General features: G+C 40.8%; 1 protein-coding gene across 6 annotated transcripts in view; it reads left to right on the forward strand.

Annotated features, from left to right (window-relative positions):
- Positions 1 to 17,994, forward strand: part of LOC147117045 (partitioning defective 3 homolog) — an 862,692-nt gene that overhangs the window by 665,144 nt on the left and 179,554 nt on the right. For all 6 annotated transcript variants that reach the window (XM_085987637.1, XM_085987633.1, XM_085987634.1 and 3 more), the window contains 2 exons: positions 8,158 to 8,391; positions 15,153 to 15,408. In XM_085987637.1, coding sequence (XP_085843763.1) covers positions 8,158 to 8,391; positions 15,153 to 15,408 — 490 coding nt within the window. The remainder of the gene's footprint in view (positions 1 to 8,157; positions 8,392 to 15,152; positions 15,409 to 17,994) is intronic.

A 17,994-nucleotide genomic window follows, 5' to 3' on the forward strand; every position in this document is an offset into this window, starting at 1 on the left:
CCCGATGATCTCTCTCTTCCTACACCCTGTTACGAATCTTAGATTTTAGATGACACTTCCTTTCACTGTTCTTTGTGGCAAAATACTTCATATTTCTATGCATTGCAGTACATCTCCAACCTATCTGTCCACTTTGCTGATCTGTCTCTCATCTTCCTGTGTTTTTCCTCAGCTGCAATTTCCTTTATTGGGTATCATCAACAAATTTTAATAACATTCTTCTTGTTCTTATGTCCAAATCATTTATATAAATGTAACAAAAACAAAGAGGTCCCAGCACAGATCACACCACGGGGCACACTAGTACCCACATCTGGCTAATCCAAAAATAACTTTTTGCCTCTGCAATTATGACCAACATTTTCTCTCTTTTGTTTCTTGCAGATGTATTTTTGCTTTTTATGTATTCCATTTGAATGACATGAACTTGTTTCACACATCCAGCAATAATGTTGGTTCTTCCACCCTTTGGGGGAACGTTTGCTAGTTATCGTTGAGAGACTCTATGGAGTGATTTGCAGCAGTAGAGTACTCATTATTTGCCTTGGTTGTAGAGGGTGGAGAGGAAGCAGAGGAGTAAACCCTCTACTCCGTGTACCTCTTGACTTAAGAAAAATCCCAGACGAGGCAAGACAATTGGGTCCATCAAAGTCACAGGCACATCCACATATAAAGGTTTGAATGAGGGACATTTGGTGCAATTATTTACTTTTAGGTAGGGAGTGGAGGGGGGAATCAAACAGCTGCTAAAATTAGTTGGGAGGAGGAAACATTTTCCACTCTCTCACCCCACCCCCCTTTCCCTCTAGTTGAGAAAATCATCAAAACTCATCATTCTCGTACTGTGCCATGACAGCACTCGGCTGCATTTGGAACAACCTAATGTTTTTGCTTCAGCTACTCTGCTTGGTAGATTTATCCAAATAATAATCGCTCTTTGAATAAAGACATTTTTCCTGATAGCCATTTCAGATTTACTTTTCACTAATATGCGTTCAATTCCTCTGCCTCTTACTTTCCTTGCTTACTTTGAAGTAGTAATCTTGTTTTATGCTATCTCTCCAATTTTAATATTTTATACACTTGATGAGATTCTCCCATTCGCTGTTTCCTTTCTTGGCTGTAAAGCTTGCGATTGTCTAATGTATCCTAATACCTGAACCTCTTTACACGTGAGATCAGTGTTGCTCTTCTCTGCAACCTCTCTAATGCATGCATGCATTTCTCTGTGTCATGATTGTACAGAATTGAAAACCCATGTGTAGTCAAAGAAAAAAACAGTTAAGGAGAGGACCTCATTGAGGTATGTAAAATATTAAAATGGCATAAGATAAGCCTAGAATGCTGTTTCAAAGTAAGGCAGGAATCTAGGACAAAAGGGTTAGAATACAAATCAGTGAAAAGTAAATTTAAAACAGATACTTGAAAGAATTGTTTTAATCAAAGCGTGATTAATGTTTGGCTTAATCTGTCGGGAATGTTAATAAATTGTAAAGCCTTAGCATAACCTCTAGAGACTTGTGCTTTACTATTTTAGCTATATACCTCAGCATTCTATTTACCTTTTTAGTTATTTCACCAGGTTATCCAGACATTCATAATGATCAGTCTACCACCACTTGCTGATCTCCTTCTAAGACTGGCCTTTCAGTTCCAATTGCCATATGCTTGTGGCAGATTTTTTTTTCATCTAATGTGCAATACTTTACATTTATATTATTAAGTTCAGTTGCAATTTGTCTGATCTAAATCCTTCTGCAAATCTTTTAAGTCCCATGTCTCTGCTGCTCTATTTTAGTGTCCTCAGCAAATTTTACACGCTTACATTCGCTTTTGATATCTTAGTCATTAATGTACATTAGAAACAACAGCGATCCAACCACTAACTCTCACGGGGCTCCGCTCACTACCTTCCCCCCAATCTCATTACATTTTTCATGAGTATTCTGCTTTGATACACAGTAACATTTCTGATAGCAGTGTATAAGTTTGCAGCTCACTCCCTCTCCTCACACAAAAGGGACAGTTCTGTGTTGGAAAGTACATTAAGGTTGGAGGAAAATTACCCCATGCAAAAATTATGGTTTTTTTTTGTTTCTATATTATTGACTTTGATCTAACTGAAAGACTGAGGAACTCTACTGAAAGCTCCTTGTTTAGAAAACCTGACTGAAACCAAGTTTGAAGAGGAAATGGTTTCTCTACTAGTAGTTTGATACTAACTAGGCAACTCTCATTCTCCATTGCACATTGCAGTCAGCTTTCTTAAATTCCGCTGCACAAACATCATTTTTAATTTTGTAGTTTAAACACGACCGTTTACAGCTGTCTGCGCACCTTTACTCAGTGATGATCTTGTCAACATGAAGCCGGTTTCATGTTCAGAGTAAGCCAACCAGTGATCTGTGTGTCCTGAGGCTGATCTGAAAAGCATGACACCTGGTGAAGTGATTACTGTAGTGAGGATTAAATAATGGATGGAAGAAAAATGACAAAAGTGAAATGCAGTGAATATTTTAAAGGCAATGGGGACAGTGCAGTTTTATTCAACATCGGTTTTATGAAAGGCACCTGCAGATTTGTAGTACCATTTAAAAGCTTTTTATGTGGCCACTCTAGTATTTAAACCTGTATCAGTGTTGCTGACATTCAGTGACATCATTTTAAAGTGGGCTTTGATGAAACCACATTCAACATCATCACTGATCTGAAAAAGATCATTTATTTTCATTTTATTATTTATTTATGTAAAGAACTTAAAATGGTTCATATATAATCAGATGTGGCAAAACATCTAGCTCCTTCTAAAGTGGTGCAACTGGAGCAAGTGCAGGCATCTTGTAGTTTATTTGTTAATAAGGAAGCTTTCATCCTGAGTTGTGCAGGAGCCTGCGTTTTGGGTCTGCAAAATTGTCTGTTGCTAAGAGACCCACATGATGCTAAATCACCAATAAAACGAAAAGACTACATCCTTGCAAGGCTGAGTGTACAGGTTGTGAACTAGTCTTTTATTTTAAAAAAAGAAGTCCTGGCCTCCTCCCTTTGGAGACTTGAACTTGGATGGCCAGAGGTTAAAAGCCACGGCCTTAACCACTAAGCCACCTGTGTCTTCCAAGATAAATATTTAATTTTAAAATTCAGTTAGAGAAAAAGGGTGAAACAGATGTATTGTTGGCAATTTGTTCAGTCTTTTGTGCAAAAATAGTGCTTTGCATCATCTCCTGTGAAGAATTCACATGACAGGACATTTATTTTATTTGGCCCTTGTTTAAAAATGTTTAAAAATAGTGAATATTCTTTAATACAAGTATTAAAATGTAGGAGTGTAAATTTGATGCTCATACGTTCATGAAATTAAAAGGAAAATCATACTCTGACTCAAATACCCAGATTTATTTCTATCCTTTAAATTGCCCATCTTTCAAAATAACTCCTGACAGGTTTTGTTTATTTTTTTTAGTGATTGAATTTTGTTTTACTTACATTTCAACAAAATGTTAAAGAGCAAACTCAGTGGCACTTGAACACGGTTCATTTAACACTTCATGAAAACAAATCCAGGTGTCATGGCCGCATTAGATTGGCTGTTAGATTACTGCATGTTTTTGTGCGGTGGTTTTCTTTTGTGGCACAAAAGTGAGGATAAAATGGGGCAGCAAGTGAGATCTACTGACTAGATGCACTGATTGGCACTAGTAAGGATTGAGACAGGGATCTGCTCAGACTGCTCTTGTGTAAATGTAGTCAACGATGTGTTTTTTTTTTGAGCTGGCTCAGTTTAGATCTAGTCGACAAATAGGAAGAGTTGTTTGCACAGAATTGTTTTGCATGATAAGTTTCAAAATATCGACTAGTTGTGGAATTTCCTAACATCTGTTGTGCATGTGAAGCCTGAAGCCCTAACTACTGACGTCTGCCACAGGCGAGATCTGCAGATTAGTTTAGCAACCAGTTTCCATGATTTGTTGACGCCGTGTAAAATTAAACAGCCATTTTTTTTTCTTGCACATGTGTTGTTAAAATAAGAAAGCTTCAGCGAACAGCAATTTTACGGCCACATAACAGCCCTGTGTAAATATGGATCAGTGGCTTCATACTGTATCAGTTGGCACTTGATAAATGATTTTAATCTTCGTGACCTGTGCATGGCATGGAGATGAAGAAGCCAGACAAGGTTAAGATTTTGTAACAACAGAAAGTGCTGGAAACACTCAGCAGGTCAGGCAGCATCGAGGAGAGGAGAAACAGAGTCAAAGTTTTGGGTCGAACCCTTCGTCAGAACTGTTTTGTGCGGTTTGACTGCTTTTCCTTCGATCAGATTTTTACGCAATTAAAAAAAAAAGACTCCAGTCTAATGTAGCTTGAATCGAGGTCTAAATTCAAACCATTTGGATGCCCCTGAAATCTTGGAGTTTGAGGTCTTTGTTCTTGGCTGACCAGGGAAGGCAGAGACTCCTTTTTGTCTTCATCCTGTTTCCTGGATTGAGATCCAGTTACCAGGCTAATTGGTGGGAGTACACCTACTAAAAGGAAACGGGGCAGGTCTGTGCTATGTGCGCATGGCCACAAGGTGCTAAATTGAGTCTGCAAACTCCGCTGTGTGCCAAGGTCACTGAGGGACCCGGCTTCGAGACATTACTAAGTTCTTTGTGAGGGGATGGAAATAATTTAAATAACCTAAGGAGTTCAAATGACCTAATCGCTGAGGCTGCCTCTGTTAATGACTTTCTTGACTGAGATTAATTCACTTCCCTCACACTGTTAAATTTAGTAATTCCTCCCCAATATCATCACTCCTCACTGTTTATACTAAAAATATTCATTAGAAAGAAAAACCTTTACCAGACATGAGAGAACTTTACCTCTTTTGTTTAGACTGAACTGAAACTCAGATTCCCTAGGTCAATTTTAAAATGAGCACTTGTCCATATCTTCTAAATCCTATGCGCAATCAGCCAGAAGGGTGTGCATGAACAGAGAGACCAAGGGGTATATGTGCACAAATCGTTGAAGGTGGCAGAGCAGGTTGAGAAAGCAGTTAAAAAAGCATACGGGATCCTGGGCTTAATGAATAGTGGTGTAGAGTACAAAAGCGTGGAAATTATGATGAACCTGTATAAAACACTGGTTCGGCCTCAACTGGAGTATTGTGTCCACTTCTGGACACTGCACTTTAGGAAGGATGTGAAGGCCTTAGAGAGGGTGCAGAAAAGATTTACGAGACTGAATCCGAGATGAGGGACATCAGTTTCGTAGATAGACTAGAGAAGCTGGAGTTGTTATCCGTAGAGCAGAGAAAATTGAGAGGAGAGTTGATAAAGGTGTTCAAAATCATGAGGGACCTGGACAGAGTAGATAGAGGGAAGCTGTTCCCATTGGAGGAAGGGTCAAGAACCAAAGGACACAGATTTAAGGTGATTGGCAAAAGAACCAAAGGCAACATAAGAAAAAACTTTTTTACGCAGTGAGTGGTTAGGATCTGGAATGCACTGCCTGAGAGGGTGGTGGAGGCAGACTTAGTCACGGCTTTCAAGAGGGAGTTGGATCAGTACCTGAGAGAAAAATTTGCAGGGCTGCAGCGAAAGGGCGGTGGAGTGGGATTAGCTGAAGTGCTCTTGCAGAGAGCTGGCTCGATGGCCTGAATGGCCTTCTTCCGTGCTTGTAACCATTCTATGATAACTTTTTTTTTAAGGGAGGAAATGGCTGAAAAATATGTGAAGGAATGAAGTTTGAAGAGTTTGCAAAATACTTTTAAGGCGAGAAGCTGGCCAAGGAGCAATGGAACAATCGAGTCTAGAGGTGACAAAATCATAGATGAGGGTTTCAGCAGCAGATGGACTGAAGTAGGGGTGCAGACAGATGATGTTAAGGGTGGTCTTAAAGGAGGAGAGGGAGATTGAGGGGTTTAGGGAGGGAATTCCAGAGAGTGGGGCCTAAGCAGCTGAAGGCTGCCAATGGTGAGTCAAAGGGAGAGGAGGATGCACAGGAGGCCAGAGTATGAGTAATGTTCTTCAGGGATGGGGCATTGTAGCACTGGAGGAGTTTGCAGAGATAGGGACAGAAAAGGCCATGGAGAGATTTAAACAGGAGGAGGCGAATTTTAAATTGGAGGCATTGGGGTACCAGAAGGCAGTGTCGATCAGCAAGGACAGGGGTGATGGGTGAGCAGGTCTTGGTGTGGGACAGGATACGGACAGCAGATGATGATCTGAAGCTTACAGATGGTGAAGGATGGGAAGCTGGCCTGGAGAGCATTGGAACAGTTGGGTCTGGAGGTGACAAAGGTGTGGATGAGGGTTTCAGCAACAGTTGGGCTCAGGTAGGGGCAGAAGCGGGCAATGTTAAGAAGGTGGAAGTAGGCAGTCTTTATGATGGAGAGGATTAAGAAAGACAATATATAACAGGGAATATTTTTTTTAAAATAGAGAATGGAATGATTAGGGTTAGGGTTAGGGTTAGGGTTTGGCCCACCGTGCCTGTGCCAGCTCTTTGAAAGAGCTATCCAATTAGTCCCACTCCCCTGCTTTTTCCCCATAGCCCTGCAAATCTTTCCTTTCTTAGTTTATTCTTTTCCCTTCATTTTACCAATAAAATGTATGCATATATGAATACTCTAATTTTTTCTCCCCAGCCCCTCACATATGCATGCGCATGCACACGCATTCCCCATGGCAAGGAGGAAGTTCTGTGCTTTTTCACTGCACCCAGTGGGAAACCTTTAGGTTGACATTTCTGCTGCTCTAAATGGCTATGGTACTGAAATGTTGTGTAGAAGCTTAAAGAATTAACTGAGTATTATACTGCCTGGAGCCAAAGGCAAAGGACATTATTGCACACTGTAGATCACTTCTGTAATCATGAAGGCATATATGACATCCTTCTGTATTCTTCAAAGTAATGGTGAATTGCTCCTTTTACCTTTGGCACTAGCTTCAGATTTTCAGTTTTTTCCTTCTAACGATACTATCTGGGTTATTGGATCTGGCCTCTGTTAAGCAACAGATGAGAATTTTGGAAGCCTCTTTTATTGTATCTGACAAGAGTTTGAAGGTATGATATGACAAAACTAATTCTGACAGGATTTTGAATGTTACAACAACCACATTTTCCTGTGGTCCATGTACAAATACTCGGCTAACTGTCATGTTTTCAGCTTTGTAGTCTTCTAGTAATAGATTAGATTTAACTACAGAGTATCAGAGTGCAGATAAGGTGACTTCCAAAATTTGCTCAATGTGCATATTTGAATTTGAACAGTTTCTTCGTAAAAGCAACAACCAAGTGTAGGAAGTGCTAAAACTATGAACTGAGTTGTAATCTCCGACCCTGTTAATCTTTCTTCCCATCAAGAACATCCTAGCTACTCTGGCATTCATCATGTGCTGCAGAAATAGAGCAGATGTATTTTAAGTCTAAAACTGTTTATCCACCTTCTTTCGGGATCCAGAAGGCAGTATTCTGTTGTACCACACCATAGCCCCTGTCTATGACCACCCAACTGCAACATTACCCAGCTTATTTATGTAATCCATCATTGGTTTTACTGTATGCTGGGAGCATAAGATCATAGCCCAAATGACTGTCCCCATAGAATACTGTGACAAGTATAAACATGTACTTGCACTTGAAGTTCATGTTCCTGGGAAACTGTAGTTTCTGAGCTCCTTGAATTGTTTGCTTGGACTTTGGGGAAACTAGTGCCATGTAACTGAGTCCAGACTTTAATGAGGCAACAATTAATGGTTCAATTAGCCAATGGACAGGTATTTCAATCAGTAACCAAACACTGGGGTAATGGCAGAGGTCAACTTTAGCCTACTTTTCAGCATTTTAATTGATATCTTGTGAACGGTAAATGTTAAACTAGCTTTTTAAAGAAATCAAAACAAGCACTCCAGTCCCAGCATCGCTTTATTGTGTTTGTCCATGAACAGCAGTGCTGACCTGTCACATTCACTGACTGTGCTAAAATGCTCCCATCACTCTTCAGAGCAATAAATCTGTAGAAATTCGCAAATGAATGCAGTGAACATTATCTGAATTATGTGTGAACATCCCTGAGGAGTTGCATGTCAGAGATGAATAATCAAATATCCAGACTTGGTCCTCAGCTAGCAAAGCAAACTTAATTAACAACTTTGTATCTTGACCTCTAAGGCTCCTCGACCAGGGATGTTGGACCTTCATTAGGGCTGAAGAAATCAAGCTCGTTGGAAAGTCTGCAGACAGCAGTTGCTGAAGTAACTTTGAATAGTGATATTCCTTTCCATCGCCCGCGACCGAGAATCATCCGAGGACGGGGTTGCAACGAAAGTTTCCGGGCTGCCATTGACAAGTCATACGATAAGCCGGCAGAAGAAGATGACGATGATGATGAAGGAATGGAAACATGTACGTAATATAATTGACTACAATAATTTACTCTGGTTGCAGACTCATCAGAATGGAGCTAATTGTGGAAATGTTATGATGATTGATGCTTATTACATGCTCAAAATTTTTTTTTTTAAGTTCTTCAACTTCAGTGTAAGGGGGGAAAAAAGATTCTGAGCTGAATTTAGCTGCTATATTAATCAGAACGTAGTGTGGTTTGTGCTGTTATTCTGTATATACTGTACATATAAAATAAAAACAGAAAATACTGGAAATACTCAGCAGGTCAGGCAGCATCTGTGGAGAGAGAAACAGAGTTAATGTTTCAGGTTGATGACCTTTCGTTAGAACTGGAAAAAGCTGGAGATGGAACAGGTTTTTATGCAAGTTGTAGGGACAGGGAAAGGGGGGAGGGGAAGAAAGAACAAAAGGGAAAGTCTGTGATAGGATGGAAGGCAGGAGAGCAATGAAGATGAATAAGGTAAAAGAGACAAACGGAAATCCCGTCAGAGAGAAGGGCAGAACACTTGCTTAAAAACCTGTTCCATCTCCAACTTTTTCCAGCTCTGATGAAGGGTCATCGGCCTGAAACATTAACTCTCTGTCTCTCTCCGCAGATGCTGCCTGACTTGTTAAGTGTTTCCAGCATTTTCTGTTCTTATTTCAGATTTCCAGCATCCGCAGTATTTTACTTTTGTAGTACTGTATGCATTAAGTGTGTTGCTGAAGAGTTACTGGGGCCAATTTCCAGTTGCCAGCTTCCCGATTCTCGCTTGCAAAACGAACAGCTGGCAGTTGTAAATTGGAGGTGGGGGTGAGGGGGTGGTTTCCCACCAGATGCAATTTTCAGGCAGGTTTGTAATTGGACGAGCAGCACGCCTGCCTGTTTCCAGTAGGAGGCTGCATAGATATGCAAATCTGGGTTGTTTGCAGGTCCTCATTTGCAATTCTCAAATACAAATACGTGTGCCACTCATGCTTTCCCCCAGAGTGGTTAGAATGTGGAACTTGTTCCTACATGGAGTAGTTGAGGCGATTTAGCATAGATGTACTCAAGGGGGAAGCTAGATAAACACGAGGGAGAAAGGAATAGAAGGTTATGCTGATCAGGTGAGATGAAGTATAGCGTGAGGAGGCTCGTGTGGAGCAAAAACGCCGACATAGCCCAGTTGTGGACTGGATGGCCTGTTTCTGTGCTGTAAATGCTATATAATTTTTGTGGAGCCAGGAGGAGCAGGATGATAAAGCCCACAGCTCACCAATGCCATTCAAATGAAGCCGGGACCGAAATGGGTTCGGCGCCTCGATGCCAGCTTCAAGCAGGGAACGTGGACACTCCACCGACTTCATATCCCTTCCGAGCGAACATCGAAAATCGCCCTCACTCTTTCTGGTTGAGTTTGGGCAGTTTGACGTTATGATAAGCACAGTCTTCTACCAGAAACTGTTTACATTGTTTTATTGAGGAGTGTTCTTCCTTTGGCTTTGCAATTTTAATGTGCATGTTGGAAACTTCACTTAAGAGCCATTTGCAGAAAGGTTCATTCCACTTATTTTTTGATAAAACTGAATGAGATTAAGCAAATTGGTAATGTTTATATCAAATTATTGAATGTATTCCTTTCACTGAAGGCACAATTTGTTGATGGCGATCGTAATGCTGGAGTCCATCTTGATGTCATTTTATACCCTGGCAGTGAAATACTTCTACCTCTGGATTGTGGCCAGTTGGAAATGGTTTTAAAAGTGGAACAAAATCATATTAGATGGATAGCTATAATATTCAGAGAAAAGCACTGTCATATTATTGAGCTGATATTGTCAGTTTTAACGCAGTTATTAGCCAATCATAAATGTAGAGTGTCACACAATGTAATTTGATCCTTGGCGTGTGTTCTGGATGTCCGGGAGGGATAAACGGGAAGGTATTAAAAGAAGTTTGTTGATCGTTTGGGCACAAAGATTATAATTTCCTCTTTCAATTCTCAAGTGTGGATTAAATGCTTTCTATGGATTGAACACCACCTGTCAGTTAGTTTTACAAAATGGGCTTTTTTTGAAGACTTGCTGTGCAGTAACCTCTGAGTAGGCAGTAACAAAGTTGCCTAAAGCTTTAAAATACTTCCTTTGCAAAATCCTCTTCTGGCTTGAACTTTGTCCTATGATTAAATTTAATACAATAAAATAAATCCTATGAGCTAAATGCCAAAATTGAATTTCTTGTGCTTGATTTTCATTTCGGAAAACACTTGAAATCTAGCAGGATTTGAGGTGAAAAGGCATGTGTTCCAGTGAGCAATTACTGCATTCTTAAGTACACGCTAGGCTTTTACAAGATGATGTTTCTAACTAGTGATTTGGAGAACCAGAGCCTCCAACGCTGCAGTTCATTGAGTCTAACGACTGTGCATTCAATGCGTTAAAACACAAACATTGAAATTTTTTTTCCAAAAAAAGCCAAGGAACAGCCAGCATAATCTAACACGTTTAGTGGACATCAACTCATTCCTTAATCTGGTTCTTTTGAATACAGACCATACTATTATTCTATTTGTGAATCAATGCTTCATTCTTTACACTGGTAATGACAGCAGTTGTAGTTACCAGCAAAATTATCGGATCAAAGTAAGAGAAGTGTTTGCCCTCATACACTTGGAGAGCCCCGGGAGAATTGAGATTACAATTCCTCACTTGTTACTTGAGAGCAAATCATTAGGATCAAGAAACATTAGTGGGATTCTGAATCATTAGGTTCTCATTTACAGATGTTCCAAAATATGTATTCGCTGAAGCTTAAATGTCGTCGTAAACATTTTGCACTGTTTTGCAACTTGCGTTTTGAGGTGTGTACGTTTGTCTTGATGTTTGTAATAACTTCAGTAAAAATGACTTGTGTTAAAATGAAAGAAAAATAAATCCTGTCTCCGTAAACAATAAAATGCTGCTGACACTTAGCATTTCACTTAGCACAGAATGTAATACTGTAGTGACTAAATTGCCAGAGATTTTATTCTTAAACCAGCCAGAAGTTCAGTGCAACCGTTTGATTGTGCCCCACCAATTGGTACAGTTCATGTAGATAATGAGGTTTTTATGTCCATCTGATTTATTCCTCTCGAAGCGGTTTCTTTGACATTGTTCCTCGGCTGTGCTTCAGAACTATTACAATGATTAAATCTACACTACTTCAGTGTACCTTTGATAGATTTGCCAACTTTTCACAATTTTCCCATTTGTTTTTTTTAAATTTCAGTTTCAGTGGTTTTACAAACTTTGAAAATGATTTTCTTTTGAGTGGCTGTCGTCTCCTTAGATTGAACTAATTTCAGATCCTTTGAGTTTTTAATTTTCTGCAATCTTTAAAAAACAATGGTGTCTTGGATTGCTTGCTTTTCTTCTCCCTCCAAATAATAAATCAAAGCTTTGTATGAACTTGTGAAATGAAACCCAGTGTCATATTGGGCATAGTGGCCTAAATTCTAATCTTGACCTGGTGCTGCAGTTCTCATTGTATTTGACAGCATGCAAACTTGAAGACCTTTAGCCTCCATTTATATAGTGCCTTTAACTGGGTTTAAAAAAAATTAAACCCCCCCAAATGCGCTTCACAAAACGCATATGGAAAACTGATGTCAAGCCAGGAAAGGGGAGGTTAGGAGGGTGACCAAAAAGGTTGGTCTAAGAGGTGGATTTTCATTAGGTTTTTTGAAGGAGCAGAAAGACCTGGGGAGACCAGGCTTTAGGGAGGGAATTCCAGAGACTAGGACCCAGGCAGCTGAAGGCTGTGTTGCCAATGGTAAGGTGAAGAGATGCGCAAGAGGCTGGAGAAGGAGGAATGGCGAGTTCCGGTGGGGGTGGATAGAGGGCTGGAGGAGGGTGTGGAGATAGTGAGAGATGAGATAATTGAGGGATTTAAAGATTGAGGACAAGGATTTTAAATTTGTGGATGGTGAGCCAATGTAGGTCAGTGAGAACTGGACTGATGGGTAAGCCGGACTTGGTGCAGGGCAAGATATGTGCAGCAGAATTTTGGATAAATTGGGGATTGTGGACAATGGGTGGCCAGCAAGGGAAGTGTTAGAATAATTCAAGTGACTAGGGAAGGCACGATGAATTGACCCCTGACTAAAAGTACAAAAGAATATTTCGATGAGGCGGTTCAACCCATCCAGCTTGCTCTTATCAGTCAAGTCGTTTTCAGAACCCAGTCTGACTTTTTCTTAATCCTACCCAAACATAATTCTGTCTGCTCCTTGGTAAATCTGAAATTGATCTAGTTCCCCTTTGAATGCTTCAGTGAGTTGGAATTTGCTGCTTTTTCTGGCAGTGTATTTCAGCAGTTTGTTAAAGATTGTTAAAGTTATTCTTTATACTGTGTTTACCTTGTAGTTTTGTCATTTTATGCAGCAGTTATATTTTCTGGCGGTGGTGTAATAGCTTGCCGTTTAAAAAAAAATAAAAAACCTCTTTATATTCATCTAGTCTATTCCTGTCACTTAAAAACTTTGATTATGCCCCTCCTTTTCATGAGTAGAGCACTCCTCCAATGTTGGCCTCTTGCGTATCGCCGATTTTTATCGCTCCACCGCTGCTGGCCATGTCTTAAGCGGCCTAGGCCCCAAGCTCTGGAATTTGCTCCCTAAACCTCTCCTCCTTTAAGATGGTCCTTAAAACCTGCCTCTTTGACTAAGCTTTTGATCACCTGTTCTTATATCTCCTTATGTGGTTCAGTGTCAAATTTTGTTTGATGACGCTCCTGTGAAGCACCATGGGACATTTTACTACGTTCAAGGGGCTATACAAATGCAAGTTGTTGTTGTTATAGGCGAGTTTGCTTCCTTGGCCTCCCCTTATAATTAAAAACACGTAAAGCTTTGGTTGTGTTCATCGGCCTTTGCCACGAAGTTGCACAAAGACCCTTGACAGTAGCGGCTCTTGACATGTGGGCCTTGCACAGCCAGCTGCACCGTGACTGTAAATCTTGTCAGGATTCGCTCAGGGTGGTTGCTGGGAGGAACCAGTGAAAATGGGTCTTTCTGGCTGCAGGCTTTAGCAAATCCCAGCAAGTTTATTTTCGGGTAGCAACTGATTGAGCGAAACTCATGCGTCGGGAGCCACTGCCATGAGCGCAGGCCCTAATAGAAACATAGAAAAATAGGAGCAGGAGTAGGCCTCTCGACCCTTCGAGCCTGCTCCGCCATTCAATATGATCATGGCTGATCCTCTATCTCAATACCATATTCCCGCTCTCTCCCCATACCCCTTGATGCTTTTTGTGTCTAGAAATCTATCTATCTCCTTAAATATATTCAGTGACTTGGCCTCCACAGCCTTCTGTGGTAGAGAATTCCACAGGCTCACCACCCTCTGAGTGAAGAGATGTCTCCTCATCTCGGTCCTAAATGTCCAGCCCCGTCTCCTGAGACTGTGACCCCTCGCAATATAAGAGCAGCCCTCCCAAGTCCTTTCTACCACTTCTTTATTTTTGTTAAGTGAACTAAAATATTGAAATAATGAGCTGTTCAGGCCGAAATCCAAGCACCACTGCCAGCAAGCAGATGGCAGAAAGCCACGGTCAGGTTGTACAGCAGGCCGGTAGGAAATGATCTCTATAGTGGTGGAAAAAGAAAGAACAAACTTGCACTTTTTTAGCATCTAATATAGCAGGATCCCACAAAGAGCAAGTGTTTGATGGTGTTGTTTGAAGGACAAATGTTGGTCAGCACACCAGGAGAACTCCCTGCTCCTCTTCAATTAGCACCATGGGATCTTTGATGTCCACCTCATCCGGCAGACTGGGCCTCAGTTTAGTGTCTAATCTGACACATCTCCACCTCAGTACTGCGCTCATAAGTCAGCCTAGACTATGGAGTGGGGCTTGAACCCACAACCTTCCGACCGAGAGGTGGGAGTCCTACCAGCTCAGCCATCCTTGAAGGCAATGTGCAACAGAGTCATCCAAACAGTCATCTTTGGAATTCTCTGCCCCAGAGGGCTGTGGATGCTGAGTCTTTGAGTATATTCAAGGCTGAGATAGATTTTTGGACTCCAGGGGATATGGCGATCGGGTGGGAAAGTGGAGTTGAGGTCGATGATCAGCCATGATCTTATTGAATGGCGGAGCAGGCTCGTGTGGCTGTATGGCCTACTCCTGCTCTTATGTCTTACGTTTTGTAACGTTGTGGGTCCAATTCCTTTGCTGAGTTAGCTGATCTCGGCTGGGGCAGGAGTTGGCCCTGGGCTCAGAAAGGGAATATGAGCAAGGATTCCCACCCCTGGTTATTATACAGTGGCACCTGCTGCAAAGTGCACTTGTGGATGTTAGGCACCTCAGGGGTTAGCTAACGTTCCAACACTCACTGTCTACACTGGCACATGAAGACTGGGTGAAGTGCACTAGAGTGACCAAAACCTGTGGCAGCACCTTCAAAAAAGAAGAGAAAAAGGAATATTTGCAGAAAGAAAAATGCTAAATTGGACAACAACCCCAATAAGACTTTTAACATTGTCAATGTGATTTAAGTGTTGTTAAGTAGACAATACTCAGAATCTGATGATGAAGCTTGAGGCCAAGAGGAACATCTAAAGTGCCAATTCCAGTTCCAAACTGCTTTTGGGGAAGAGGGTATGCTTTCTGTAGTTGTGGTTCTGAGTGTTCGTAACTTCAAAATTTTGCCGATACAATATCCATCTGGAAATATCTCTTTTTTTCTGGGTTTGTCCAAAATGTAGGTTTTAACAGTTCGCACCGGTAATCATGTTCTGTTTTTCGCTCACAGTGGAAGAAGACACCGAGGAGAGTTCCAGATCCGGCAGAGAGTCCGTATCAACAGCTAGTGATCAGCCATCGCTGGCTGGTGGACAGCTGTCGGGCACAATGGAGAAACAGGTCAATGGTTCAAGAAGCAAGGAGGACAGAAAGAAAGATAAGACTGGGAAAGAGAGAGAAAAGAAGAAAGACAAAGAGAAGGAGAAAGAAAAAGAGAAGAATAAAGCAAAGAAAGGGATGTTGAAGGGTCTTGGCGACATGTTCAGGTAAATGCACTCTTTGTAGTTATTAATATAGTAGTGCGGATCACTGCTTTTACAGAAAGTATTTAACCCTATTTGATGTGTTTAATGTGGATACCAAAGAACTCAAGTAATTACGTGATTTCTTTTCAGTGACCCTTACACTGTACAACGTGTGGAGAAATAGCGATGCAAGTACAACTGATCATTCTACTGCTATGGCATCACATAGTGTTAGTGTTGTACTGTGGTTAGGCACTTTTTTTTGGAGCGGGAAGGGGGAAGCTAATTAAATCATACTTTAAATTATTGTTCAGTTAAAACTCTATGGCGAGCTTTGTATGATGCCCAGCACTGAGAGCTGATCTCTGCAAATGCGGCTAGCCATAATGCAACTCATGATTTCATGAACTGTGCATTCTCCTGGCTGACTGACTTGTATTTCTCTCTTCTAACCAAGTGACAATGTCACTTTCTCTCTATTTATATTGAGATAAATATACATGTATCTGAATATATTGTACGTCTATGGGGCAAGAAATTGTAAATGTAACCAATGTCGCATTCAAAATCTCCATACTTCATTTACGTGATCTGGTAAGCAGCTCTCCAGTTAACAAAACAGATGCCAGTTTTTCTAGAATTTTAGTTTTAAAATATAATCTTTTTTGGCCGATTTAGATTATGAATGCCATTTGTTAGAAATGGCAAGTGGCTTTAGATTAATTCTCTGGGATTCATCAGGACATCATTGCACACATGTGATAAGCCCTAGTGCTTCATAAGATTTAAGCTTTTCTGCTGTAGAATTTCTGGATGGCTAACTTATGTTTACTGTGGGAGAGTTCCTGATTGTGGTTAGTCATATATAGGAACCGGCATAAGCAATGCCCCACAGAGACAGTGATTACATTAAAACTACACAATTAACGATCTTTATTGTTTTAAATTGAAAATTAATTCAGACTTTTTGCAACATACAGTATAAATTTTAATCTTTCTTTAAACTCTCGATATTTGAACAGCATCCCTCCAATCCAAATAATTGCAGGTGAGCTGATTTATTTAGGCAAATAGTGATTTTTTTTTAATGACTTTTTTTTAAAGGAAACATTACTTCTCAAGATGGCTTCCAATGACAGAATTGCTGTAACCGATACTTTCAGTTTCGAGCCTCTGTTTTGCCCAGGGACTCTTTATATAGCGATTGAATTTGACAGCTTCTATACGTGCACCTACATAATGTGCTGAAGTAAGTCTTCGTTCCTCAATTAAAATCGCAGGTTTTTGTAGTCGGATCTTCATTAAGTCCTGGTATAAGTAGCTAAATCCCAGTAGAGGAAGCATGTTACAGTGCTCCCACTTTAGCTCGGAATCATTATTGTGAGCCTCCCAGATGGATTTGCTGGAAGACATAAAGGTATAAACTCTAGAAATGATTATGCTGTTATTTTGCCATTATGATGAATTTTCAGGAAGGCATGGAATGAAGCAAGCTCGGGGGGATTGAAATTAATTGCAACCAAAAAGAAAAGCTGTATTAGAATTTTTAAAAACATTGCCAGAACACCTGTACTTTCCCCATTATTTTCAGAATACAACTGATTGAAGTACTCCAATGAGATACTGTGAGCACATTAAAGCTTTTATAGCCTAATCTCTTCAGTGGCGAAGGACAGTGATCAATTATCGCAATATACATATTGTCACAAACTAGCTGTGGTTGGTTCGTACTAACGATTAGGACAAAGGCTAGATTTCAGTCTTCTAACTTGGCCTGACAAAACATGAAACCTTGTTTGTCCCTTCACTTGTCACATTTTTTTCTACATTTGCAATTTGCAGAAACCTTTATTACACCCCCCCCCCCCCCCCCCAAAATATCATCAACTGGGTATTTGGAGAATATAATGGTGGCTCCAATTCAGTGAAGGGAAGAGTGCCCACATTTCCTTTAGAGACCATCCACTGGCTGACTTAGCAGTAGTGTAGCGATACACAGTCTAGATCTTTGAATCTTCCGCAGAGCAAGATTTCCAGATAAGAGCTGCACTAAACCACTGAGGCCTTGAAAGTGAATATCCAGCTTTTCTTCCTGTTTACTCATCTTGGGGACAGTAGTAAAGAAAGCCCTGGTTTGTTCAGTTGTGCGTGTAGGAGAAAAGTTCTCTTGTTTCAACAGTTTACAGTTGTAAAATATCATGGTCCTACTCTGCGATAACTATTCCTGGTGAGATTTTACTGCGCTTGACTAAATTGGAGCATTCTCCTGAAGTATCTGTTGTGCATGCATGGCATTTGATGCACACAGGAGCTCAGTCTGTCCACTGCCTGTAACTGTGTCCAAGAGCTCAAAGGTGCCCCGCGCTCGCACTTGGTCACATCGGCTGAAGGTGCATCGACGGGGGAGTGGCACTAGCTGAAGTGCTCTTGCAGAGAGCCGGCACAGGCCAAATGGCCTCCTCCTGTGCTGTAACCATTCTATGATTCTATTCTATGACTTCTCCCGTGAATGTGTAAAATTGTGATGGAAGTTGGGTTTCCACCAGAATCTTTAAATATTGCTTACCAGATACACAGCACGTCCCTTGTGACCAGGTATTAAAATAG

Source organism: Somniosus microcephalus, chromosome 5 (genome assembly GCF_052327205.1).
Source record: "Somniosus microcephalus isolate GS21.2 chromosome 5, FLI_Smic_1.0, whole genome shotgun sequence".
NCBI lineage: Eukaryota > Metazoa > Chordata > Chondrichthyes > Squaliformes > Somniosidae > Somniosus > Somniosus microcephalus.